Source organism: Cupressus sempervirens, chromosome 6 (assembly GCF_028749045.1).
Source record: "Cupressus sempervirens isolate cs-2001-9-10 chromosome 6, ASM2874904v1, whole genome shotgun sequence".
Taxonomy (NCBI): domain Eukaryota; kingdom Viridiplantae; phylum Streptophyta; class Pinopsida; order Cupressales; family Cupressaceae; genus Cupressus; species Cupressus sempervirens.
In genome coordinates, this window is record NC_143123.1 from 35,436,880 (window position 1) to 35,461,815 (window position 24,936).

General features: G+C 36.7%; 1 protein-coding gene across 1 annotated transcript; it reads left to right on the plus strand.

The window, feature by feature from the left end:
* The first annotated feature begins 22,954 nt into the window (after positions 1-22,954).
* Positions 22,955-24,678, plus strand: LOC149550960 (uncharacterized). Its single transcript, XM_089790031.1, has 2 exons — positions 22,955-23,332; positions 24,256-24,678. Exons 1-2 carry the CDS (start codon positions 22,955-22,957, stop codon positions 24,676-24,678), a joined length of 801 nt encoding a protein of 266 aa, XP_089646157.1.
* Positions 24,679-24,936: the final 258 nt, after the last annotated feature.

The window sequence follows — 24,936 nt, forward strand, 5'->3', positions numbered from 1 at the left end:
GTTCTTAACAGCAAAAAATTCTATATGACATCCTATTTGATGTATTTATTGGCCATGTAGAATATATTCCCGGGTCTAAATAAGAATGATAGGTTCAGAGAGGTTCAGCCAAGAGTTTACAACTATTTCCCTCAATTGGAAATGATCGAGAGTGAAAAGCATTTTTGTAGAGTCAACGATGCTTTCACGTTCAATATAATATGAAAAATTAATGATGAATTGGAAAGAATAATATCCAATGAAGCTGCTGATGAAATTGCAAAATATGGAAATTGGTTTATCCAATTTTGAACTTTTACTTATATAAGGGTGTTTAGCTTCCATGGTTATCCATGGAAGTTGCCACGTTACCCTTCTGATAAAGTCTTGCTTTTGGAGTTGTGTAGACAAATTGTTCAAGTAACAAGACAATTTGGAGATTAATCCTTGCATTTATTTGAATTTCCAATAACTATTGGTAATTGCTCTTGTGCTGATCTTGACATAGCAGAAAGTGCAGAAATAGATGTTGCTCATCTTCGAATTAATAATATTGGTGATGTGTGATATAACTTTGATCTAGTAGGAAGGATATCTGCAATTGTAGAGAAAAGTTACAAACACCAACCTGCTTTAGAGGACCACTGGGCCAATTGTGTAAATGAGAAACAAAGAAGAAAATGAGACTATTGTAGATTGTCAGTGGAGCTCATGCAATCCTGCAAAATTCATAAGATTGCAGAAGACATAGAAGAAGATGGGAATTGGTTGCATCCACTATATGAAACAAATAATATTTATGATCTTGACATTGATCCGATAGATTGGTACTCTCCAGAAGAAACTTTGATTGAAAATCGAACAATGGATGTGATCTTGTTGTGAATAGAGTGGCTCCAAAAGCCATTTACTTTACTTCCAATACACTCAGTATATCACACGTTTGAATATCATATCAAAAATTCTAAAAATGCATTGGATTTAGTAAGAGACATTGTCACGTTGGACCCAACTATCATTTCAGATGGAATTCCTGGTGTGAAGAATGATTTAATCATCAATGATGATAGTATAGGTGAGGATGAAGGTTGTTCAGCTCCTATTCAAGCTGGGGTCAACAATGTGAGTTCTGATGGTCTAAAGAAAGATCAAGATTTTCAAATTGAATCTCCAAAAATTGATAAAGATACACACAATTCACCTGTTGTTCAATCATATGAATACATGCAACATTATCTATCACCAGAGAAAGAAACAATGTTACTTTTAGAAACAAACAATGAGGATGGAATACACACTGCTTTTCTAGAATGGAGAGATGATTTGGAAATGCTAGGTATTCGCACAATTCGAAAGGCAATCAAACAATATAAAAATGTTCTTGACAAGGTACTTGTGGCACGGGAGATTGATGAAACAATATTTGCAGAGCTTGATTTTTTAAATGAGGATATTCCAATCATAAAAAAAGTGAAGGAAATGCATGTTGATCAATTTTTTCTCAATTGGTATTATTCATAGAAAATCCTTGCTTCAAGAATTGCTAAAAGTGTGTAATTTGAGAAAATCAACACTAATGAATTATCATAAAAAATTGCACACAATAAAAATTTTGCTGGATATATCCATGACAGGGATACAAAAGTTCATCGAAGGTTTGGGTTGTAATTTGTTTGATAGTTCTTCTAAATTGTGTTCTGCCGATCAGGTCATTCAACAATTCTCTCAGTCAATGCGAAAGAAAATTCAGAAAGAGGACATTGATGTTATGATGGTGAAAAAAAAATGATATGTGATTTTCAAGCCCAAAGTTCAGATTTAGTGGATACTATTAAAAGTGTAAAAAATATTGTTAACTCTGTCAATGTGAAGCTCATGTACCACTTGGGTCCTGACAAAAACATGTTGAGAGAAGTTGTTGGTGCATTTGCACAACACTTTTCTCTATAGTGAAAGAAAAAATGTCAACAAAGTTACATTTATATGCCAATGATGAAACAATTTATTTTCTAAAATCATATATGTTTTATGCATATTCTAATTGTCTAATTTATAATTTTATACAACTACAATTTTTTGTTTCTGTAATGTAGTTCTCATATTTATTTGTTTGTAATGTATTAAACTTAATCATGACATGATGTTTTACATACAATATCAGTATTAAATAGTGGTTTCATCTGTGATTAATACAACGTGATCCTTTTAAAGATGATGTGTATTTTTTTCATACTTTGATAATTTAATACTTCAAATGATATTGCTAGATTAGTTATTTGTTAAAATTTTGTAATCATGTGTTGTCCAATTAACATCAGTTAAGTAGAATCTTTATGTAAAAAAAAATTCTATTATGTATTAAAAAGTTCATTATGTTTCTCATTATATATATTTTATTTTATAGATAGTATTCAACTTAATACAAAAGGGGGAAAAAATTATTGCGATTATATCATTGACATATAATAGTAACAAGGATAAAATATTGTCAATTTATATGTAAAAGAATAACTAGAACAATTATTTTCATTGATATTTTGAAAACTTTATATGCTAATACTTCCTACTTTTTTGGAAAATATATTAAAACCATATTTACTTGTGTAAAATTTTGTAGTCCTCTATTGTATTTGAAATTGTAGAAAAATTAAATCTAAGGATTATAGTCTAAACAATACTTTGCTTATTGATTTTTAGCTATGCCACCAAGACGTGTCAATTTTCAGTCTGAAGATGAGAGAAGACAGTATCAAAGAGAATATCAAAGAGAATACAGGCGTAGAAAAAAAGAAAATATGGATGATACAGAAAAGGAGAAACAACGTCTACTCTATAATGAGAAACAAAGAGAGAGATATGCTAGAAAAAGACAACACATGATAGATACAAATATAAATATTGATCATAAAATTATAAGGAGTACAAGAAATTTAGGTAGCCCAACTATCTCTAAACAATATAGACCATCAGAAGTTGAAAATGAACAACTCTCAGTTACATCTTTTAACTTTCCTCCTATAGAGAATGACATGCTTCAAATATCTCAAGATCAAATGGACTATATGTCATGTGAACATGAAGAGGTAGCTGAAAGCCAAAAACAAAATAATTTCACTTAGTATAGTGTTCAACAAGATGAGCATAATGTTGGACACATGGAGCAAAGAGTGTTGGAAGGACCACAAAGTGGAAACGTGTCAAAAAGAAATGTGGGTAGAAGGAATTGTAGGAGACAATATCAAAAAGATTATAGAAGATAATGAATAGATGAAATGAATGAAGCTAAAAAGGAAAATAAACGTCTCATTCACAACCAACAAGATAGGCAACATAATGCTAGAAGAAGAGCACAGAGAATATTAGAAGAAACACAAGTCCATAATAATAGTTTGACAGCTGCATTACTGGCCGAAAATGATCAGCCTACATTGAGAGGTGTAGCACCGCTAAATTCTATGGATGGGAACATGAATAAACAAAATGAAGATGTTGGTTGTGGTATAGAGACTAAGAGGAACTCCAATGAATTATTTCAAAATAGTTATCAAAACCTTCGAAATATTTTGAATCTCCTTTAAGTCACCAACAATTTTTTGAAATCTTTTTTCCCAAAACTAAAACTCTTCAAGCATATTCTCGTTCCCTCATACGTCGAGCCCATGATTGGTTTAATGGAAGATGGATACTAAAATAATGGATTTCAACATGTCATTGTTTTGTTTGGACCAAGATCCATATATATCTGGAGCGTGAACTATTTTGCATTTGACATAATATATTCAATTTTTAATGGCATTGGGAATTTATTTCCATGATTTAATCTTCCATTAAACTTTTTGTAAATGTCTAAATTATTTCTCATATAAAAAATATATATAAATGCAATTATTTTATATTGTCACCGCTTTTATTTCCATGCATTGGTCTTTGCTTCAACTTCTTCTGGTATTAAATATTTCTTTGATAAAAATAATGAAAATTGTGTTTAATTTTTTTGACATCCACAATTTTATTTTCTTCCATCTAAAAACATTTCTCATTTGTCTTTTTGGTTTATTTTCTTATTAATTTTTAAAAAAAATATTTTCAGGTCACATATATTATATTGTTCAATATGAAGTACAAATTTACAAGGAATCTTCCCAAATCTAAGTTTGATTCAACGTACAAGGAGATAGGAGACACGAACTTAGGGTTCATTGATATTACAAAATTTTCAAATAGAATGAAAAGGGGCGAGGGAATGTCTCTTCTTTGGCAGAGATTGACAAATTCAAGATTGGTTGAAGCAGCTGCATTCCCAATTTCTCTTCAATTTGTGCAACTGGTTTTGGCATGCACACAGTATTATGATGCTGATGATAGGAAAGTTAAAAAATCCCATGGTGTAACATTGTTGGATAATACACCTAAATTTGTCAGAGAAGAATTCAATATTCCACATCATGACCACTATGCTCTTGTTGATTTGAAAATTGCCAATGATTACTATTCCCAAACCGATTCAATTGCAAGACAATTTTTTAATGATAAATTGATGCAACAACAAAATAGCAATGTGAAAAAACTAGCCAGAGGACAACACAAAATTGATTTCATAGAAGAGGGTAGAGATTTTATCACTCTATTGAGTAGGGTTTTTGGTTGTCCTCGTTCAACTCATTTTGAGAAATGGATGCTTTATTTCATCCACAAAATTTGGAACAAAAAACAATTTGATTGGGCATCCATTATTAGCAACTGTTTGCACGAACAATTAATTGATGTTCTCCATAGCAAAAAATTCTATATGACATCATATTTGGTCTATTTGTTGGCCTTGCAGAATATATTTCCAGGAATAAATAAGAATGATAGGTTTGGAGAGGTTCAACCAGGAGTTTACAATTGTTTTCCTCAGTTAGAAATGATTGTAAGTGAAAAGCATTTTTGTAGAGTCAACAATGGATTCACTTTCACTGTCATAAGAAGACTTCATGATGAAATGGAAAGAAGAATATCCAATGAAGCTGCTGATGAAATTGCAAAACATGGAAATTGGTATATCCAATTTCGAACATTCACCTATGTAAGGGTTTCTGGCTTCCATGGTTATCCATGGAAGTTGCCACGTTACCCTTTTGATAAACTATTACTTTTGGAGTTGTGTAGACAAATTGTTCAAGTAACAAGACAATTTGGGGACCGATGTTTAGATTTCTTTAAGTTTCCAATAGCTATTGGTAACTACTCCTATGCTGATTTTGAAATAGCGGAAAGTGCAAAACTAGATGTGGCTCATCTTCAGATTAATACTATTGGCGATGTATGATATAACTTTGATCCAATAGGGAAGATATCTAGAATTGTATATGGAAGTTACAAACACCAGGCTGCTTTAGAGGACCACTGGGAAAATTGTGTAAATGAAAAACAAATAACACTAGACCTCATGCAATCTTGTAATATTCATAATATTCTAGAAGGCCTAAAAGAAGATGTGAATCGGTTGCTTCCATTATATGAAACACAGAATATATTTGGTCTCCTAATTGATCCAATAGATTGGTACTCTCATTAAGAAACTTTGATTGAAATTCGTTCAATGGATGTCATATTACTATCAATAGAGTGGGTCGAAAAGTAACTTACATTACTTCCAATGCACTCGGTATATCACACATTTGAATACCATACAAAAAAATTCACAAATGTAATGGATATTGTGAGAGATGATGTCATAGTGGGCCCACCTATGGTTTCACATGAAGTTCTCAGTGTTCATCAGGATTTGATTATCAATGATGACAATATAGATGAGGATGAAGGTAATTCACCTCCTCTTAAAGTGGACAACAATGATGTGACTTCTACTGGTTTGAATAAAGATGAAAATTTTTATGTTCAATCTCTGCAAAATGTTGAAAATACATGTAGTTCACCTCATGTTCAATCATATGAACATGTGCAATGTTCTCTATCATCGGTCAAAGACTCTATATTTCATTTAGGTAATAACAATGACGATGGAATACACACTACATTTATAGAATGGAGGGATGATTTGGAAATTCTAGATATTCACATGATTCAAAAGGCAAGCAAACAATATAAAAGCATCCTTGACAAGGTAATTGTGGCACGGGATATTGATGAAACAATAGTTGGGGAGCTTGATTTCTTAAAAGAGGATATTCTACTTATAAGAAAGGTAAAGACAATGTCTGTTGATCAATTAGTCTCAATTGGTATACGTCATAGCAAAGCCTCACTCCAAGAATTGTTGAAGGTATGTAATTTGAGAAGATCAACATTAATGAACTGTCATAAAAAATTGCACACAATAAAAAGTTTGCCAGATATACCGATGAATACGATACAAAAGTTTATTAAAGGTTTGGGTTGTAATTTGTTTGATAGTTCTTTAGCATTGTGTTCCTCCAATCAGATTATTCAACAATTTTCTGAGTCAATGCACAAGAAATTACAGAAAGAGGACATTGATATTATGATGCAAAGAAAAAGAACAATATGTGATTTTCAATCACAAAGTTCAGATGTTGTGGATACTATTAGAGGTGTTAAAAACATAATTAACTCTGTGAACGTGAAGCTCAAGTACCACTTGGGTCCTGAAAAGAACCTATTAAGAGAAGTTTTTAGTGCCTTTGCATGACACTATTCTGTATAGATGACAAACAATGTCAACACAATCATATATATTTTGAGAATACTCCAATTCTGTAATACATATTTACACATGTAATGCAATTTTGTTTTTTTATAATAGAGTCCTATTATTTCTTTGTTAAAAACATATTTAATATATACATGTCTAGATGTTTTACATACAATTTCACTATTAATTGTCATTTCATGTGTGACTAATACACCATACTTTTTTTAATGATGGACTATATTTTTGGCCTACTTTTATAGTGTAATATTTCAAATTTATTATGTTTTCCAATAAAAAAAAATTCTTTTTTTAAACATGGTTTTTCATTTAGAACAAGGGAAATATAGTCTTATGATTATCTCTTTGAAAGATACAATTAAATATGGAAACAATGTGATTTTATATGTAAATGAATAAATACAATAAATATTTTGTATGATATTTTAAAAGTTATGTATAGTAAGACAATCTAACTTTATGTAAAATACATTAAAATCCTAATTAGTTACATAAAATTATGTACTCTTTTATTGTATTTAAATTGGTCTAACAATCAAAGTAAAGAAACATAGTCTAAATAGTACTTTACTTCTCAATTTCCAGATATGCTACCAAGATGTGCTAATTTTCAATCTGAAGATGAGAGAAGAGAATATAAAAAGTTATATCAAAGAGAATATAGACGTAGACAAAAAAAAAAAAGATGGATGATACAGAAAAGGAGAAACAATGTCTACTCCATAATGAGAGAGAGAGAGAGAGAGAGAGAGAGAGAGAGAGAGAGAGAGAGAGAGAGAGAGAGAGAGAGAGAGAGAGAGAGAGAGAGAGATTCTAGAAAGAAAGAAAACATGATGAGTACACAAAAAAATCAGCAACAAGAATTTCTAAGTAGTAGAAGTAATTTAGGTAGTCCAATTGTCGTAGAACAATATAGACAATTTGAAGTTGAAAATGAAAAAATTTTGATTACATCTTTTAAATTTCATTCTATAGAGAATAAAGTGCCTTAAATATCTCAAAATCAAATGGACTATATATCAGGTGAGCAGGACAAGATAGATATGGCACTGAGACGTGCTATTTATCAGTCTAAAGATGACACAAGACAATATAAAAGAGAATACCAAAGAGAATATAGACATAGAAAAAAACAAGAGATGGATGATACAGAAAGGGAGAAACAACGTCTACTCCATAATGAAAGAGAGAGACAGAGATATTTTAGAAAAAAAGAAGACACGATGGGTACAAAAACAAATCATCAGCAAAAATTTCTAAGTATTACAAGTAATTTAGGTAGTCCAACTGTCTCAGGACAATATAGACCATCACAAGTTGAAAATGAACAAATTTCAATTGCATCTTTTAACTTTCATTCTACAGAGAACCAAGTGCCTCAAATATCTCACAATCAAATGGACTACATATCAGGGGAGCATGACAAAATAGATGAAGGCCAAATAGAAAAGAATTGCAATGACCATATTGTACAAGATAATAAACATAATGTTGGAGACATGGAGCAAAGAATGTTGGAAGGAACACAAAGTGAAAACTTGTCTAAAATAAATGTGGGTAGAAGGAATTCTAGGATGCAATATTGTAAAGATTATAGAAAACGACGACAAGATGAAATGAATGAAGTTGAAAAGAAAAATAAATGTCTCATTCGCAATGAACAAGATAGACAACGTGTTGCTAAAAGAAGAACACATAGAATACTAGAAGAAATACAAGTGCATAGCAATGGTTCGACAACTACATTAGTGATTGAAAATGATTGTCCTGCATTGACAAGTGTTGCACAATTGAATTCTACATTTGGAAACTTTGATAAAAAAAATGAAGATGTTGGTTGTGATATAAATATTGAGAGAAGAAACAATGAAATGATTGGAAATACTTACCAAAACCTTCAGATACTCTTTCGACGTCAATTAGATAATTTGGTTATGCCTACAATGTGCTACATCTGTCAAGAGTGTTATGTCGGCATTAAAGTTAAGCATACACAAGAAGGTCCAATGTGTAGTAGGTGTCAGCAAGAAAAAGGAAATAAAAAATTTTCAATTGATAACAATATGGACCCAGGTTCACAACCACCTGAACTTGCAGATTTGACTCAGCTTGAAGAAATGTTAATTCCACGTGTTAGTCCAATTTTGCAAGTGACACATGTAGTAAGGGGCCAATATAAATACAAGGGACACACAATATGTTTCCATCAAAATATAGATCATGTATATCAAAGTCTACCACGCCCAATAAAAGACTTTCCTATAATAATAGTTTGGAAAAAAGATCAACGCGGTACAAACTATGACTTTACAGTTAACAAAAATCGGGTCTACCATGCTCTAAGGTATAATATTGAGATAGATAAATTTTATGCTGATGTTAATGTGGATACTCATGCATTGGATGAAATTGAAAAAAATATTGATTGTAATATATTCCATCAAATAAAGACTATTCATGTAGACGTTGAGAGTGATTCAGAACAAATCATATGTTTACAAACTGAGATGGATGAGGCTAATGAAACAAACATAAATCATTCCACATCAATGGCAAAAAGACCACTGAATCTTCAAAAGGAAATGGAACTCATACATGCATGGATTAATAACCCCAACATGGATCCTCTCAATTTGATTGACTGGCCATCAATAGGTACATCTCCAGTTAATGAATATGTTACATCAGGTTTAATAGATATGGCATTTCCAACATTTTTTCCAAATGGAAAATGTGACTGGTTGGAGCCACGTCTACGAAAAGTATACCTTCATGAATATGTGAAGCATCTAATTCAGTATAGGGATCATCGCTTTGGTAGACATCCCCGATTTAGATATTACATGGAAAAAATGATAATGAGGCACAGTGCACAAAATTCTAGTATAGTTTTCGTAAAAATAAATATTGAAGAGTTGCCAATGACCATTGATGAGTTATGCAAACATATGGAAAATTCCTCTGGCACACATCTTGCTGATAAATTGATGCATTTTGGAACAACCTTAAGAGGTACAAGGTCATATTGGAAAAAAAGTCAGTCAGAATTATACGATTTGCTAAAACAGCTAGGGACCCCCACAATTTTCTTTACACTTAGTGCAGCTGATTTGTATTGGCCCGATCTACATGCACTCATGCCTGGAACTTAACCATCAAATCCAAGGGAGGCTCAGAAGTGGAGACAAAATGTTATTGATTATCCTCATATTGTTGTGCACTACATGCACCTCAGGCATACAATGTTTCGTAAAGAAATTTTGGAGAAAGGCTTCAAAGTTAAAGACTTCTGGTCAAGATTTGAATGGCAACATAGGGGATCTCCACATGTACATGGTTTTTTGTGGGTTCATGGTGCTCCAAATATGGATAAGTTAGATTGGCATAATGAAGAACAAGTAAGAGAAGCTAAATCTTTTTTCCATCACATTGTCCATGCATGGAATCCACGGGCATGTCACACTGAAAAACATATGCAGGTCATTGTAGACTAAGTTTCATTCTATTAACATTTCTATAATTAATTTTTTATAATTGTTATTTGTTTGCAACCATATTTTCTTTCTTGATTTAAATGTATTTATTTTCATGAAGCCATTGCAGAATTTTGCACAACATCCATGTCTCAGAAACACAAGCCAAATACTAGAAATGAATGTGGACAAGGACGATGAAGAAATATTGAATACTGTGCAATGACATACAATTTGTAAAGAGGGAGCATGTCTCAGAAAAAAGAAAGGGAAAAATGATTTGTAGGTACTATCTATTTAATTTCTCTTAACAAAACTATTAGAATAAATTATTTATTGCATTCTAACTAATTGCATACAAATTGTAGGTATAATGCTCCTTGGGCATTAAATATAAATGGATCAAAATTGTATGAGGATGCAAAAAGTGGAGAAAAAAAAATTGAACCTCAAAGGAATGATGATAGAGTCAACTCTCATAATCGTTATATTTTGCAATTGTGGAGAGAAAATATAGACTGGCAACCTATTTTGTCAGCACATGTTGTTATTAAGTATATTGCAAAGTATGCATCCAAAGTAGAGAAAAGTTTTGAGACCTACCATCAAATGTTGACACGGTTGGCAAATATAGAGAATCCTAATGAATTTGCATCCAAAGTATACAAAAAAATTTTAACTGAGACTATTATTGAAGGAGATGTTGGAGCTCAGGAAAAGTGTCACATGCTCATAAAACTTCCATTGGTGGAATGTAGTAGAAGATTTGTTAATCTAAATGTCTCCTGAAAAATATTTAAACCTGTTAAGACAAAGAATGAAGATTGTATTGAAGAGGAAAAAGAATCATTCATAGATTCATATAGAAGAAGACCAGTTTCTATGGACTCCATCTCTTTGATTGATGCTTCAAGAGCATGGATATATAATAAAAATAGAAAGAAAGATAATAAGTGGAAGCCTAGAAAACTAGCTACAATTGTTAGAGTCTATCTGTTACCACATTTTGTTTGCCCTGCCAAATTTCAAAATTCAAATGTTACGGTCACCTCCCCAATTAGTAATATTTTAATACCCATGGAAATATTGAAAATACCAAGTTTCGAACCTTATAACATATTTTTTGAAACCCGTAAGCTCTCTGCTGTCAGATCAAAGGAGATCAATGGATGGCGCCATCGCGCTATGGAAAAGATGCATGATATTTATGATAGTGAGATGGTGCCCTGATGACACATCGCCATGGTGGGTCCACATTCAGCGAATAGGTTACAATGAAGGGCGAGTCAAAAAAGTTCTGCAGCACTGTAGGCGCTATGTCGCTATTAGGTGTTGATCAGGAAATCTTCATAGTGACATAGCGCCTGACGGAAAGTGCAAACGGCAGGCAAGTCGCGCCATCGAAAAAGTTTTGTGGCAGGTAGTTAGTTTTACGATGGGCCAAAAACTCCAAAAGGCGGAAAGCCACCATGTCGCCATCAAAAAACTCATGAGTTTTTCGATAGCGACATAGCGCCCGACTGGTCAGAGGTTATTTCTACGGTGAGTCCTAGTGTCGGTGGCCAGGTTCACGGCAACGGAAGAGATCAATGGCAAGAGCTTTAGGCAAGTGGTTGGGTCCCATTTCATATCTCATTTGCCCAATTGGTGGAGTCCGATGCCATGGTGGTGAATCAGAGGGAGCCACGTGCAAGAGAGAGGACATGTCATCAGTTGGGCGCTATGGTGCTATGGGAATTTGACCTCGATTTTCTCATAGCGATATGGCGCTTAGTCGACACGTGGCCGCTCCATGGGGTCAAGTCTCGAGTCTGCTAGGGTGGTGCTTCATTGGACCAATGAGGAACTGCCACCTATGCCAAGTCAGAACACAGATGTGTCGTGGGACCAGATCTTCAATGCGGCCAGTGCAGTCAAGGGTTAAGTCCTCCACCGATAGATCTGCAGAGATCAAGGGCAGGTGTCATCGCGCTATGAGAAACTGCTCGGGAGATAACATTGGCGACATAGCGCCTAGGTGCCACATGTCCTAGTGGGGCCATATTTTCATGCAGCCAGCTTAGTAAAGAGGGGCAGATTGTTCATGGCCATTAGATCAAGTCAGATCGATGGCAGGCGCCATCACGCTATAGAGAAGTTGCACAGGATTTATAATATCGAGTTGGCGCTTGGTGGACACGTGTCCTCGTGGGACCAAGTCTCACCAAAGAATGTACACTAAAGATGGCCAGGTGTTGTTCGAGCATGGTGCGATTGCTGAGGTGGCGCCAGGTATGAGGGGCCCAGGGTAAGAAGCAAGTACGACACATGACGAGTCTTCACGATCGTCAGATCTGCAGAGATCAACGGACGATGCTGTATCACTATGAAGAAGCTGCATGATGTATATGTTGGTGACACAGTGCCCTGATGACACGTGTCTCACTGGCCTGGTCGAGATTGACGGTCAGTGATTGGTAGTTAGTGTAACCATCACGGTTAGTATTAATATTTGAAGGGTGGTGCCATTAGTTCAATAAAGGTGGTCAACCGCCAGAGGACTTCCAGGGTGGCAAAAAAATAAAGAGTATCATTGGCCCGCATGGCCCAGCTAGCTTGTATAGTCTGGTTGACTGTTTAACTTCGACGGATTCATGAGACCAGGAACGATAAGAGATCAAAGTTTTGTCGCGAATCTGATCGTGTGATTAATTGCCACCAACTCAGAATGAATACCAGGTGCAGAAAGACACTCCATCTATCTAGTCGATCTATTTACCATGTCAGGAATGTTGGGGCACTATTTCTGTCTTTTCCAAGCTCTTTCTCAGAGAAATATCAGATTTTTTGGTACGCAAACCATTTTTCAAATCAGATCTTTGATTGGATTCCCAGGGCGAGAAGTTAATGCCAGTAGGTGAGAAGTAAATGTAATGCAAAAATCCTCAGTTATGCCTGAACTATAAAGGCAATTTTGTGATCTTTTTCTAGGATCGACTCCTTTTCTGGTTTCTCTGCTACTACTCATAGGTCTGCAGTAAAAAATTCCCTTTGTCTCTGAGTTGTATAACATTCTGTATCATCTCCTTCAGCCATCAATGTGTATGTGCATTCATCTTGCCTCTCATTGGTGTATTGTTGAGATCTATGACTAGCATATTGTATCTATTTTTGGCCTACTAGATAATATATAAGTGAAATCCTTTCCTTGTGTTATTCAGTTTGGTTTCCTGATCTGTATGTGGTTACTGATTGATATAAGTCTAGGTGTGTATGTCTTTTGAATGTTATCTTGGTTCAGTAGTGCATATATGGGCAAAAATAAGTCTGAACACTCTATTTTGGTGCATCACCTCCTTAGATTAGACTAGGTAGATTTTCTTTCATGCTCTTCTTCTCCCTTTTCCTCTCCAAGAGTAGATAGGTGCGCCCTGATAGTAAGAGGAAGCCGGCCTTCTCCGGAGACTCAACCTCGCAGTTCAAGTCCCATAGATTGGAGGTTGTTTCCATGTTTCACTAGGTTGTCCTCGCGCATAGGCCTTGGACAAGGGTGCAAACCTAAGTGACAATAGTTTTTGGCACGCTTGGTGGGACATTTTTTCAAAAAAAATTTAAAGTCTACTGGTGTCAAGAAGAAAGAGTTTTAGAGATTAGTGCCAAAGAGGTAGTTCCGGCTTTAGTATTCAAGCCTTTAAGAGGCTGATCCTTCAAAGTACTTGGCGACTCTGAACACCAACAAATCTGGCTCCAAGCCAAAGTTGCAGCAATTCATGCCTAGAGCTGAAACAAGGGCATCTTCTAGAGGTAAATTTCAATATCAAGAGCTTTCTCTTTCAAACCCTAGAAGAAGGAGGACTAGAACTTCATTATCACCAGTTAGGGGTGTAATAATAGTTAATATACCTGTAAGATCTATCTCTACTCCTCTTGTTTCTCGAACACAGCCTAGATTGCCATCAACACTCATCAATAGAACACTTGTTTACATGGCACAGCCAAGATTTCATGCTTTTACCACCTTTAATGGTGGAAGTCCTCTGTTGTTAGCCCAAAGACATGATATACCAGTATCTGCACTAAAAAGTATACTTGATTTTACTGGTGAAACTTCCATCTCCCCTTTAGAGCATATCCAAGAAGTAGCAAATGTATGTAATATTCATGGTATCGCAGAGGATGATGTTGCTGTCAGACTTTTAGCCTCATCTTTAAAAGGAAAAGCATTACAGTTGTATGGAGGCTTAGCTCATGGTTCTATAATTGATTGGGATGGACTAGGAGTGGGATTATGCAAACATTTTGAGGATAAGAGTGACCATTTGTCACTTTTAGAGCAGCTGACTACAATAAAAAGAGCCCCCCATGAATGTATGATTGATTTTAATTATAGATTTCAAAAGACATGGGATAGAATATCCGCTACAGTGAAACCTATCCCTGGTAATGCCTTCTTGCATTACCTTAGAGCTTTTAGCAGTGATATTTCCACTACAATCCAAACTATGGGAGGACATACCTTGCCTAATGCTTATGAGATAGCCATAAAAGCTGAGAACATCCTGATACAAGGAGGAAAGTTGGCTCCAAGGCCACCTATGCCTTTCTTTCTTGATGTTCCCAACCACCAACCAGCAATAGCCCCTCTTCCTACAACTTCTACATCACAAGCCCTTACTCTAGTTCCCCAAGCTTCCACATCCTCAAATGGGATAGATGAACTCCAAGAAATGCTCCAAGGTCTAGTGCTGAATACAAATAAAAGAGAGATGATCCTGGATAAAAAATTGCAAGAGCAGGGGAGGGAGTTGAAGGACCAAGGAAAGAGATTAGAGGATAGTTTCTCTATGATACAAAAAATGAGTAACAAGGTGGTGGCCTTAGAAAGGCAGCAAGCTCAAGGTGGCAAGCCTCCCCAATTGTAATATCAAGCTCGAAATGGTGGTAGGCCTCCTAATCAGTGGAATAGCTCTTTTGATCAGGGTAGGAAAAATAGTCATGCCTCTGCTTCAAGGTCAAATTAGAATAGAGCTATAGTCTCTCAAAATAACTTGGCCCAAGATCAAGATTTTTGTCCTTCCTGCAACTATTCTTATACCTATTACATGTGCCAGAAGGCAGAATCTTCTCTACCCCTGACTGACCAAGAACCTACAGAAAAACAACCATACAAGGAAGATCATCCCAAGGAGACCTCATATATTCAAGGACGTGATGATTTCTCTTTCATGAATCATCAGATTGGGGAGCATTGTAATGTAAACCAGGATTTCATTGCTCATAACACAAGTAAGAAGAGAGCTATGGAACATGCTGCCCCTCCTTCTCCTAAGTAGCCCTCAACATCAAGTGCTACACCTCATGCACATGTAGCAAATGAACAAACAAGTACTTCACAACAGCAAAAGCAAGATTCTAGAAAGAAAGATGCAAGTGATCCTTATGTTGCTCCATCTCAACCTCTTATAAGTGCAGCTCCCAAAGTCTCTACCAAAGTTCCTAATACACCTTTCAGTGTGGTAGAGAAAATGAAGAAGACCAATGTGAATATTTCTATGTGGGATGTTTTTGCTACCATACCAATGCAGAAGAGGATGCTGCAGCAAGAGTTAGAGAAGATTGAACCCAAGGATCAACCATCTATCATAGAGAGTGCCACAAGTCTAGTACAAATAGTAGGAGATGTGGAGACAAATAAAAAGGTTAGACCTCCTCCATTCTATGTTTCTCTGATTATAGGGGCAAATTAGTCCATAATTGCATGATAGATTTAGGGGCTAGTAGCTCAATAATGCCTAGGTGTGTTGCTCATGCTTTAGGAATGAAATATGAGCCCATTGTTAGGGATGTGTTAAAATTAGATGGTAGTACTATCAAAACTGTAGGTATCCTTAGGAATGTGGAAATGGCCCTACATGCATGCCCTGGTTGCACTGTGGTTCAAGACATATCTGTTGCTGAAGTCAAGCCTTATTTTACCATCTCTCTTTCAAGAGACTTCACTGCTCAAATTGGTGGATTCATATCTGCTGATTGGTCATAAATTTCATTTAAGACCAGATATGGAGCCAATGCCTCAATCAGAGCAGAACCTCAAGCCCTTCATCACACTAAATCTTACACCCCCAATCCCATCAACATGAATTGCCCTATTCTAGACATGGATGAAAATGACCTAGTAAATGAGCCAATCACTTCTATACCAGAGATTCTTGATTTATTCTTGGATAAGTGGGAAAATGCATATCAGTTTGAGCCTATGTTAGAAACTCTTGAGATAGGTCTTAGTACATATTGCATAATAGAGAAAGATGCTCAAGTTCCTAATCTTGTTGGGACTAATGATGATATAAATGGAATATGGAGTATGTACCTTGACAACTCAAAGAATAGAAATGGAGTAGGGGCTGGTGTGATGTTGATCTCTCCTACACAAATAAGATACTACTTCTCCTTTAGACTCCAATTTAGTTGCACCAATAATGTGTCTGAGTATGAATCCTTGATTCAAGGTCTCCTACTTGCTTAAAGAGAGGAATTCAAACCTTGAGAGTATATGGGGATAGTGAGTTGGTAGTTAATCAAGTGAGAAATTAGAATATCACCAAAAATGGCCTGCTCAAGTCTTACAAACACAGAGTCAGGGGTTTTCTTGAGGGTTTCAATGCATTTAATATTCAGAGCATTCCTAGGAAAGAAAATAAACATGCTGATAGACTTGCAGCACTGGGTGCGTCTTATGATGTACCAGGGAATCTTGAGGAAGAGAAGAAGCAACAAATAAGGGTGGTAGTGAGGCCTGCCATCCCTGATAACAACACTCATTGGCAGGTGTTTGATTCTGTTGAGCAAATTGTGAGTTTCTTGCAGAATGAGGTAGAATTCTCATATAGAAACCAGTCAAGACTGCAAGATTAGTATGGTGATCAGATCATTCATCTGAGTTCTAACAAGTTGCCCAGGGGTTTCATTACCTTGGAGAGTGTCTTTAATCTTGATGATCAAACAAGAGGCAAAGGAATGAATCTAGTTGCAGAAAAGGATGATTATGCCCCAGTTACAATTGCTGATGGAAAATCTCTGAACATGGGGAAGATATGTTCTGAAACTAAGCAAGAAAACTTCATTCATTTATGTCAAGAATTTAATGATGTATTTGATTGGACATATGATGGCTTAAAAGGGTTTGACCCTAGTTTGTTTCAGCATACCATAGATTTAATTGATAAGGCCAAACCAGTAAGGAAAAAATAGAGGCCAGTGAATCCTAAGATTGAGCGCCTAATGAGAAAAGAGCTATCCAAGTTGATAGAAGCTAATATAATATTTCCTATCAAACACTCATCATGGGTAGCTAACCTTGTCCCTGTAAGGAAGAAAAATGGAGAAATCAGACTGTGTGTGGACTTTAGAGACCTCAATCAGGCTTCTCTTAAAGATCACCATCCTCTCCCTTCCATGGAGCAGATTCTGTCCAAGGTCAGTGGTTCAAGGAGATTCTCTTTTCTTGATGGATTCTCTAGTTATAATCAAGTGCTAGTTAAAGAATCTGATAGATATAAGACTACATTTACTACTAAGTGGGGCACCTATGCTTATTGCAATATGCCATTTGGACTAACAAATGTAGGTGCCACATTTTAGAAGGCAATGGAGATGGCCTTCAAAAAATTAATTGACAAGTTTGTCTTAGTATACCTTGATGATATAACTATATATTCAAAAAATGTAGAAGATCATTTTAATCATCTAAGGTAGTTATTTCTAAGATGTAGAGAGTTTGGGGTCTCCCTCAACCCAACCAAGTGTGTCTTTGCTACAAGCCAAGGAAAACTATTGGGACACATTGTATCTGAGGATGGGTTGACCATTGATCTAGAAAGAACAAAGGCAATACTTGCCCTTCCTCTTCCTAAACACAAGAAGGGGATGCAAAGTTTCCTTGGTAGAATAAATTTTATAAGAAGGTTTATTCCTAATCTTTCTACCATGGTGAAACCTCTTACAACTATGCTTAAGAAAGGTACAGTCTTCTCGTGGACCAAGGAAGGGAAGGAGAGTTTTGAAGAGATCAAGACAACCATAGCCTCAGCCCCTACTCTCATGAACCCAAATTTTGAAAAAGATTTCATCCTCTACACTCTAGGTGGTGAGTCAATTATCTCTGCTATCTTGACTCAAACAAATGACAAGGATGAGGAACAACCCATAGCTTTCTTTAGTGAAGGGCTCAAGGAATATAAAGATAAGTATAGCTTTGTAGAGAAGCAAGCCCTTGCAGTCATCAGGGGCTTGAAGAAATTCAAGCACCTCTTATCCCACAATAGGATCCATTTGTTGGTGCCCCATGCCAGTGTAAAAGATTTCTTGTTAAGCAAGGATATCAGTGAAAAGAGAGCTGGATGGATCACTAGGGTAATGGAGTATGATGTTGATATTCAGATTATGAAGCTGGTGAGGGGAAGAGGATTGTGCAAAGAAATGTTATCAGGCCAGGATTCAGATGAAGAGGCTGCTATGGTAATAACAGAGTAGCAGGAGGAAGGAAGTGCTAATGGTCCAAGGAGCTGGATAAATGATATGAAGAGCTTCTTATAAGGGAATGGATACCCTCAGGGATTGGACAGAGCTAAAAGAAGACAATATAGACTGCAGTCCATTCCCTATGTTGTGATTAATGGTATCCTATTCAGGAAGGATTTTAATGGGACCCTGTTGAGATGCATTGAAGAAGATCAAGCTGAGAGGATGATTAAGGAACTTCATGATGGCCCTGATGGTGGCCATTTCTCAGCAAGAACAACTACCATGAAGATCATGAGGCCTGGTTATTATTGGCCATCTCTGTTCCATGATTGTTATGGATATGTGAGGAAATGTGAGAAGTGTGCTTTCTTCTCAGGAAAATAGAGGCTTGCAGCTCTCCCCCTTCATCATATTCAGGTGGATCAGCCCTTTACTCAATGGGGGTTGGATTTTATAGGCCCCATTAATCCTCCATCTAGTGCAGGTCATAAATGGATTTTGGCTGCTACTCATTATATCACTAGATGGACAGAGGCAGTTGCCTTGAAGGATGCCACAAAACCATCAGTTTTTGAATTCCTTGATGGAATTGTATCTAGGTTTGGTGCTCCTTCTACTATCATCTCAGACAATGCTAGGTCTTTTGTTGGAACCCAGATTTGTGCATGGGCAATGAATCACAATATCTACCTGAGCACATCATCAAATTACTATCCCCAAGGTAATGGTTTGGCTGAGTCTTCCAACAAGAATCTGATTAGAATCATGAAGAGGACAATAGAAGACAATCAAAGGGTCTGGCATAAGAAACTAAGAACTCCTCTGTGGGCTAATAGGATAACACCGAAGAGATCTGTTGGGAATTCACCTTTTGTGCTGGTATATGGTAGGGAGGCCAGAATCCCAATTTCATTAGAATTCCCATCCTTGGAATTGGCTCATCAGCTGGAATTGATGGAGGATAGTGCCATGTAAGTAAGAATGGCAGAGTTGATTGAACTAGAAGAAAAGAGAAACAAGGCTATGCAAACCCTAGAGACACATCAACAGTAGATGAAGAGGAGTTTTGACAAGAAGGCTAGGGTTAGGACCTTCAGAGAAGGAGATTTAGTTCTAAAGTGGGATTTTGATAGAGCAAAACTAGGAAGACATTCCAAGTTTGACCCACCATGGAGCGGCCCCTATCTGATTGCTAGTTGCAAATAGGCCAATGCGTTTCAATTGAGTAGGCCCACTGGAAAGATTTTGCCCATTCTAGTCAATGGGATCTATCTGAAATCCTATTTCTAAAAGATTTGAGAATCCATGGACATAAGTAGTTAAGTTCTTTCTGTTGTTTCCTGCTTTTCAATAAGTGTGTGTGCACATGGTTCTCTCTTTGAGTTGCCAGCTTCCAACGTTTTGACAGTTTTGCGGTTACAGAGACAGAGCTAGGGTTTTCAATATTTTGTTTTCCTCGCAGAAAGGTTAGGGTTTTTTGTAGTCCTCAGATTCGTACCTTCCAGATTCATTTTTTGACTCCATAGCCCAATGGATTTTTTCGCAAGCACTGGTCTGATGCATAGCAGGCTTGCATCCCCTGTGAGTCGCCAGAATGTTACCACATTTTATTTACCTCGCCAAATTTCAAAATTCAAATGTTACCCCGCCCAACGGTCACCTCCCTAATTAGTAATATTTTAATACCCATGGAAATATTGAAAATACCAAGTTCTGAACCTTATAACATATTTTTTGCAACCCGTAAGCTCTCTGCTGTTAGATCAAAGGAGATCAACGAATGGCGCCATCACGCTATGGAAAAGATGCACGATATTTACAATAGCAAGATGGCACCCTAATGACACATTGCCTTGGTGGGTCCACATTCAGTGAACAGGTTACAATGAAGGGCGGGTCAGAAAAGTTCTACGGCACCATAGGCGCTATGTTGCTATTGAATGTTGGCCGAGAAATCTTCATAGTGACATAGCGCCCGATAGAAAGTCCAAACGGCAGGTAGGTCACATCATCAAAAAAGTTCTATAGTGGGCGATTAGTTTTTCGATGGGCCAAAAAGTCCAAAAGGTAGCAAGGTGCCATGTCGCCATCGAAAAACTCACAAGTTTTCTGATAGCGACATAGCGCCTGGCCGGCCAGAGGTTATTTCTACGGTGAGTCCTAGTGTTGATGACCAGGTTCACGGCAACGGAAGAGATCAACGATGAGAGCTTTAGGCAAGTGGTTGGGTCCCATTTCATACCTCATCTGCCTAGTTGGAAAAGTCTGGTGCCATGGTGGTGAATTAGAGGGAGCCACGTGCAAGAGAGAGGACATGTCATCAGTTGGGCGGTATGGCGCTATGGGAATTTGACCTCGATTTTCTCATAGCAACATGGCACCTAGTCGACACGTGGCCACTCTGTGGGGTCAAGTCTTAAGTCTGCCAGGGTGGTGCTTCATTGGACCAATGAGGAACCACCACCTATGCCAAGTTAGAACACAGATGTGTCATGGGACCAGATCTTCAACACGGCTAGCGCAGTCAAGGGTTAAGTCCTCCATCGTCAGATCTGCAAAGATCAAGGGCAGGCGCCATCGCGCTATGAGAAACTGCTCGGGAGATAACATTGGTGACATAGCGCCCGGGTGCCACGTGTCCTGGTGGGACCATATTTTCATGCAGCCAACGTAGTAAAGAGGGGCAGATCGTTCATGACCGTCAGATCAAGTCAGATCAACAGCAGGCACCATCGCGCTATGGAGAAGTTGCACAAGATTTACAATAGCAAGTTGGCGCTTGGTGGACACATGCCATCATGGGACCAGGTTGTTGCTAAAGAATGTATGCTAAAGATGGCCAAGTGTTGTTTGAACATGGTGTGGTTGCTAAGGTGGCGCCAGGTATGAGGGGCCCAGGGTAAGAAGCAAGTACAACACATGACGAGTCTTCACGATCATTAGACTCGCAGAGATCAACGGATGGCACTGTATCGCTATGAAGTAGTTGCACGATGTATATGTTGGCGACATAGCACCCTGATGACATGTGTCTCACTGGCCCGATCGAGATTGACGGTCGGCGACTGGCAATTAGTGTAACTATCACAGTTAGTATTAATATTTGAAGGGTGGCGCCATTAGTTCAATAAAGGTGGTCAACCGCCGGAGGACTTCCATGGTGGCAAAAAAATAAAGAGTATCATTGGCCTGCATGGCCCAGCTGGCTTGTATAGCCTGGTTGACTATTTAACTTCGACAGATTCATGAGACCAAGAATGATAAGAGATCAAAGTTTTTCCGCGAATCTAATCGTGTGATTAATTGCCACCAACTCAGAATGAATACCAGGTGCAGAAACACACTCCATCCATCCAGTCGATCTATTTAATATGTCAGGAATGTTGGGGTGCTGTTTTTGTCTTCTCTAGGCTCTTTCTCAGAGAAATATTAGATTTTTTGGTACGCAAACCATTTTTCATATTAGATCTTTGATTAGATTCCCAGGGTGAGAAGTTAATGCCAGTAGGTGAGAAGTAAACGTAATGCAAAAATCCTTAGTTATGCTTGAACTATAAAGGCAATTTTGTGATCTTTTTCTGGGCTTGACTATTTTTTTGATTTCTCTACTACTGCTCGCAGGTCTACAGTAAAAAATTCTCTTTGTCTCTGAGCTGTATAACATTCTGTGTCATCTCCTTCAGCCATCAATGTGTATGTGCATTCATCTTGCCTCTCATTGGTGTATTGTTGAGATCTGTGATTGGCATACTGTACCTATTTTTGGCCTACTGGATAATATATAAGTGAAATCATTTCCTTGTGTTATTCAGTTTGGTTTCCTGATCTATATGTGGTTACTGATTGATATAAGTCTGGGTGTGTATGTCTTTTGAATGTTATCTTGGTTCAGTAGCGCATATATGGACAGAAATAAGTCTAAACACTCTATTTTGGTGCATCACCTCCTTAGATTAGACTAGGTAGATTTGCTTTCATGCTCTTCTTTTCCCTTTTCCTCTCCAAGAGTAGATAGGTGCGCCTTGATAGTAAGAGGAAGCCGGCCTTCTCCGGAGACTCAACCTCGTAGTTCAAGTCCTACAGCTTGGAGGTTGTTTCCATGTTTCACTAGGTTGTCCTCACGCATAGGCCTTGGACAAGGGTGCAAAGCTAAGTGACAACACTATCCAAGGTTTGTTTCGATTTCACCACGTGTATTAGACAAGTTTGTTGATTTTTTCTTTTTAGAACTATTGTTATATAAACCATTTCATGACATTCAAGTTGATATTGGTGATGATAATATAACAATAATTTCAAATTGGGAGTCACTAGATTATGTTCCATGGCATTTGAACGAAGAGTGGACATAGAAAGTAGTGATGGTAGCTTTGAATCTACAAGTGACAACAATGAAATGGGTCCTCCTAACATTATAGAGCATGAATGGCAAATCATCTCACGGATGCATCATGGTCAACTAATGGAGATTTCAGAAGTTGATATGCTAGGAAGAAGGGATTTGGATAGGAAACATAGTTGGTTAGAGAAATACAAGTTAGATGAATATACTTCAGATGCAATCAATTTTATTGGTAGAATGAAAGAAAGTGGATACACTCCAAATCTTCAGCGTGAACAAGAAATCAATAGTAGTAAATTGGGTAAAAAACAAAAAATGGCATTTGATGTTATTGTGAGACACTATAATGGTGGTGATAATGTAACACCCCTATATATGATAATTTAGGGTACAGCTGGTATAGGAAAGTCATATTTGATTGGTGCAATCAGTAAATTTTTAAAAGAATTTGCATTCCCTGACCGTTGTCCACTATTAATTCTAGCACCAACAGGAGTGGTTGCATACAATATAGGTGGTTCAACTCTACATTCCAAATTGAAGATTCAGGTAAATGATTTTAGACAGTTAGAAGGAATGTGTTTGACAAGTTTTCAAGAAGAACTAAGTCATATAAGATACATATTAATAGATGAAATGAGCTTTCTTGGGGAGAAGTTGCTTGAGAATATAGACTCTAGACTTCGTCAAGCATTTCCTCAAAATTCCCATCTTAACTTTGGAGATATTCTTATTTCCAAATTACAATTGATTTACTAGAAAAATGAAAAATAAGGATGACTATTTTCTTTTTTATTGAATTGCTACTAAATAATTTATATATCTTTTTAGGTATCTCACTAATTTTGGTTGGTGATCTTGGCCAACTCCCTCCTATAAAAGACAAGGTACCATATGACAGTAGGAGACGTCCAAAAATACTATGGAAAGACTTCAATATTGTGATTACATTGGAAAATGTTTATACAAAAGATGGAGAGAATCTAGATCAAAAAATGTTTCGCCAGTTGCTCACAAATATTAGAGATGCTCAACCAACAACTGATGATTGGAAATTACTAATGTCACGAACAACGGTCAATATTCCAAAAATTTTAAATGATGATTTTGACAACAATGTTCATTTATTCTCTACAAATGACAATGTTCACAAACACAATCGAAGAAAACTCCATTCTCTTTGAGAACCAATTGCACGTCTAATCGCTATAAAGTTGTCAAACTATAGTTCAATAGATGATAATTGTACAGATGAACTTGATATCGAATTATTGATTTCAAAGAAATCAAGAGTCATGCTCACATCAAACTTGTGGATAGAAGCAGGCCTTGTAAATGGAGCTTTGGGTTATGTTGAGGAAATAGTCTACAAGCCAGGTACTGCATCACCTCAGCTACCATTATATGTAATGGTAAAATTTGATGCCTACTCTGGCTTTCCATTCAATAATGAACATCCTCAAATAGTACCTATTAGTGCTGTACAAAGAGGTTCAACCATTCAAATACCATTGAGACTAGCATGGGCACTGACAATACATAAATCACAAGGTTTGACACTTGAAAAAGCAACAATCGATATCGGACCAAGAGAAAGAACAGGAATGACATTTGTTGCAATTTCTTGTGTAAAGTCACTTCAGGGTCTGAGGATAATGCCACCATTTTCTTTCGATCGATACGAGAAAATGAAGTATGGAAAATAGTTAGAAAAAAGAAAAGCTAAAGAAAAAATGTTAAAGGCTTTAGAAATAAAGCATCATGGTTGTATACTTTAATAAAGTCTTTTCTACAACTGCTAAATTAATCGCATTTCTATATACACATGTTCGCAAAAAGAGGGGTAAGAATTTATTAAGATAGAAAGGAATACAAAAAGGAGAGCTCAACAAGGAGCTCGATCCTGGGCAACAAGATCATCAAATTCTTGCACCATCTCAAAGGACAGTTGCCCCCTATCCCTA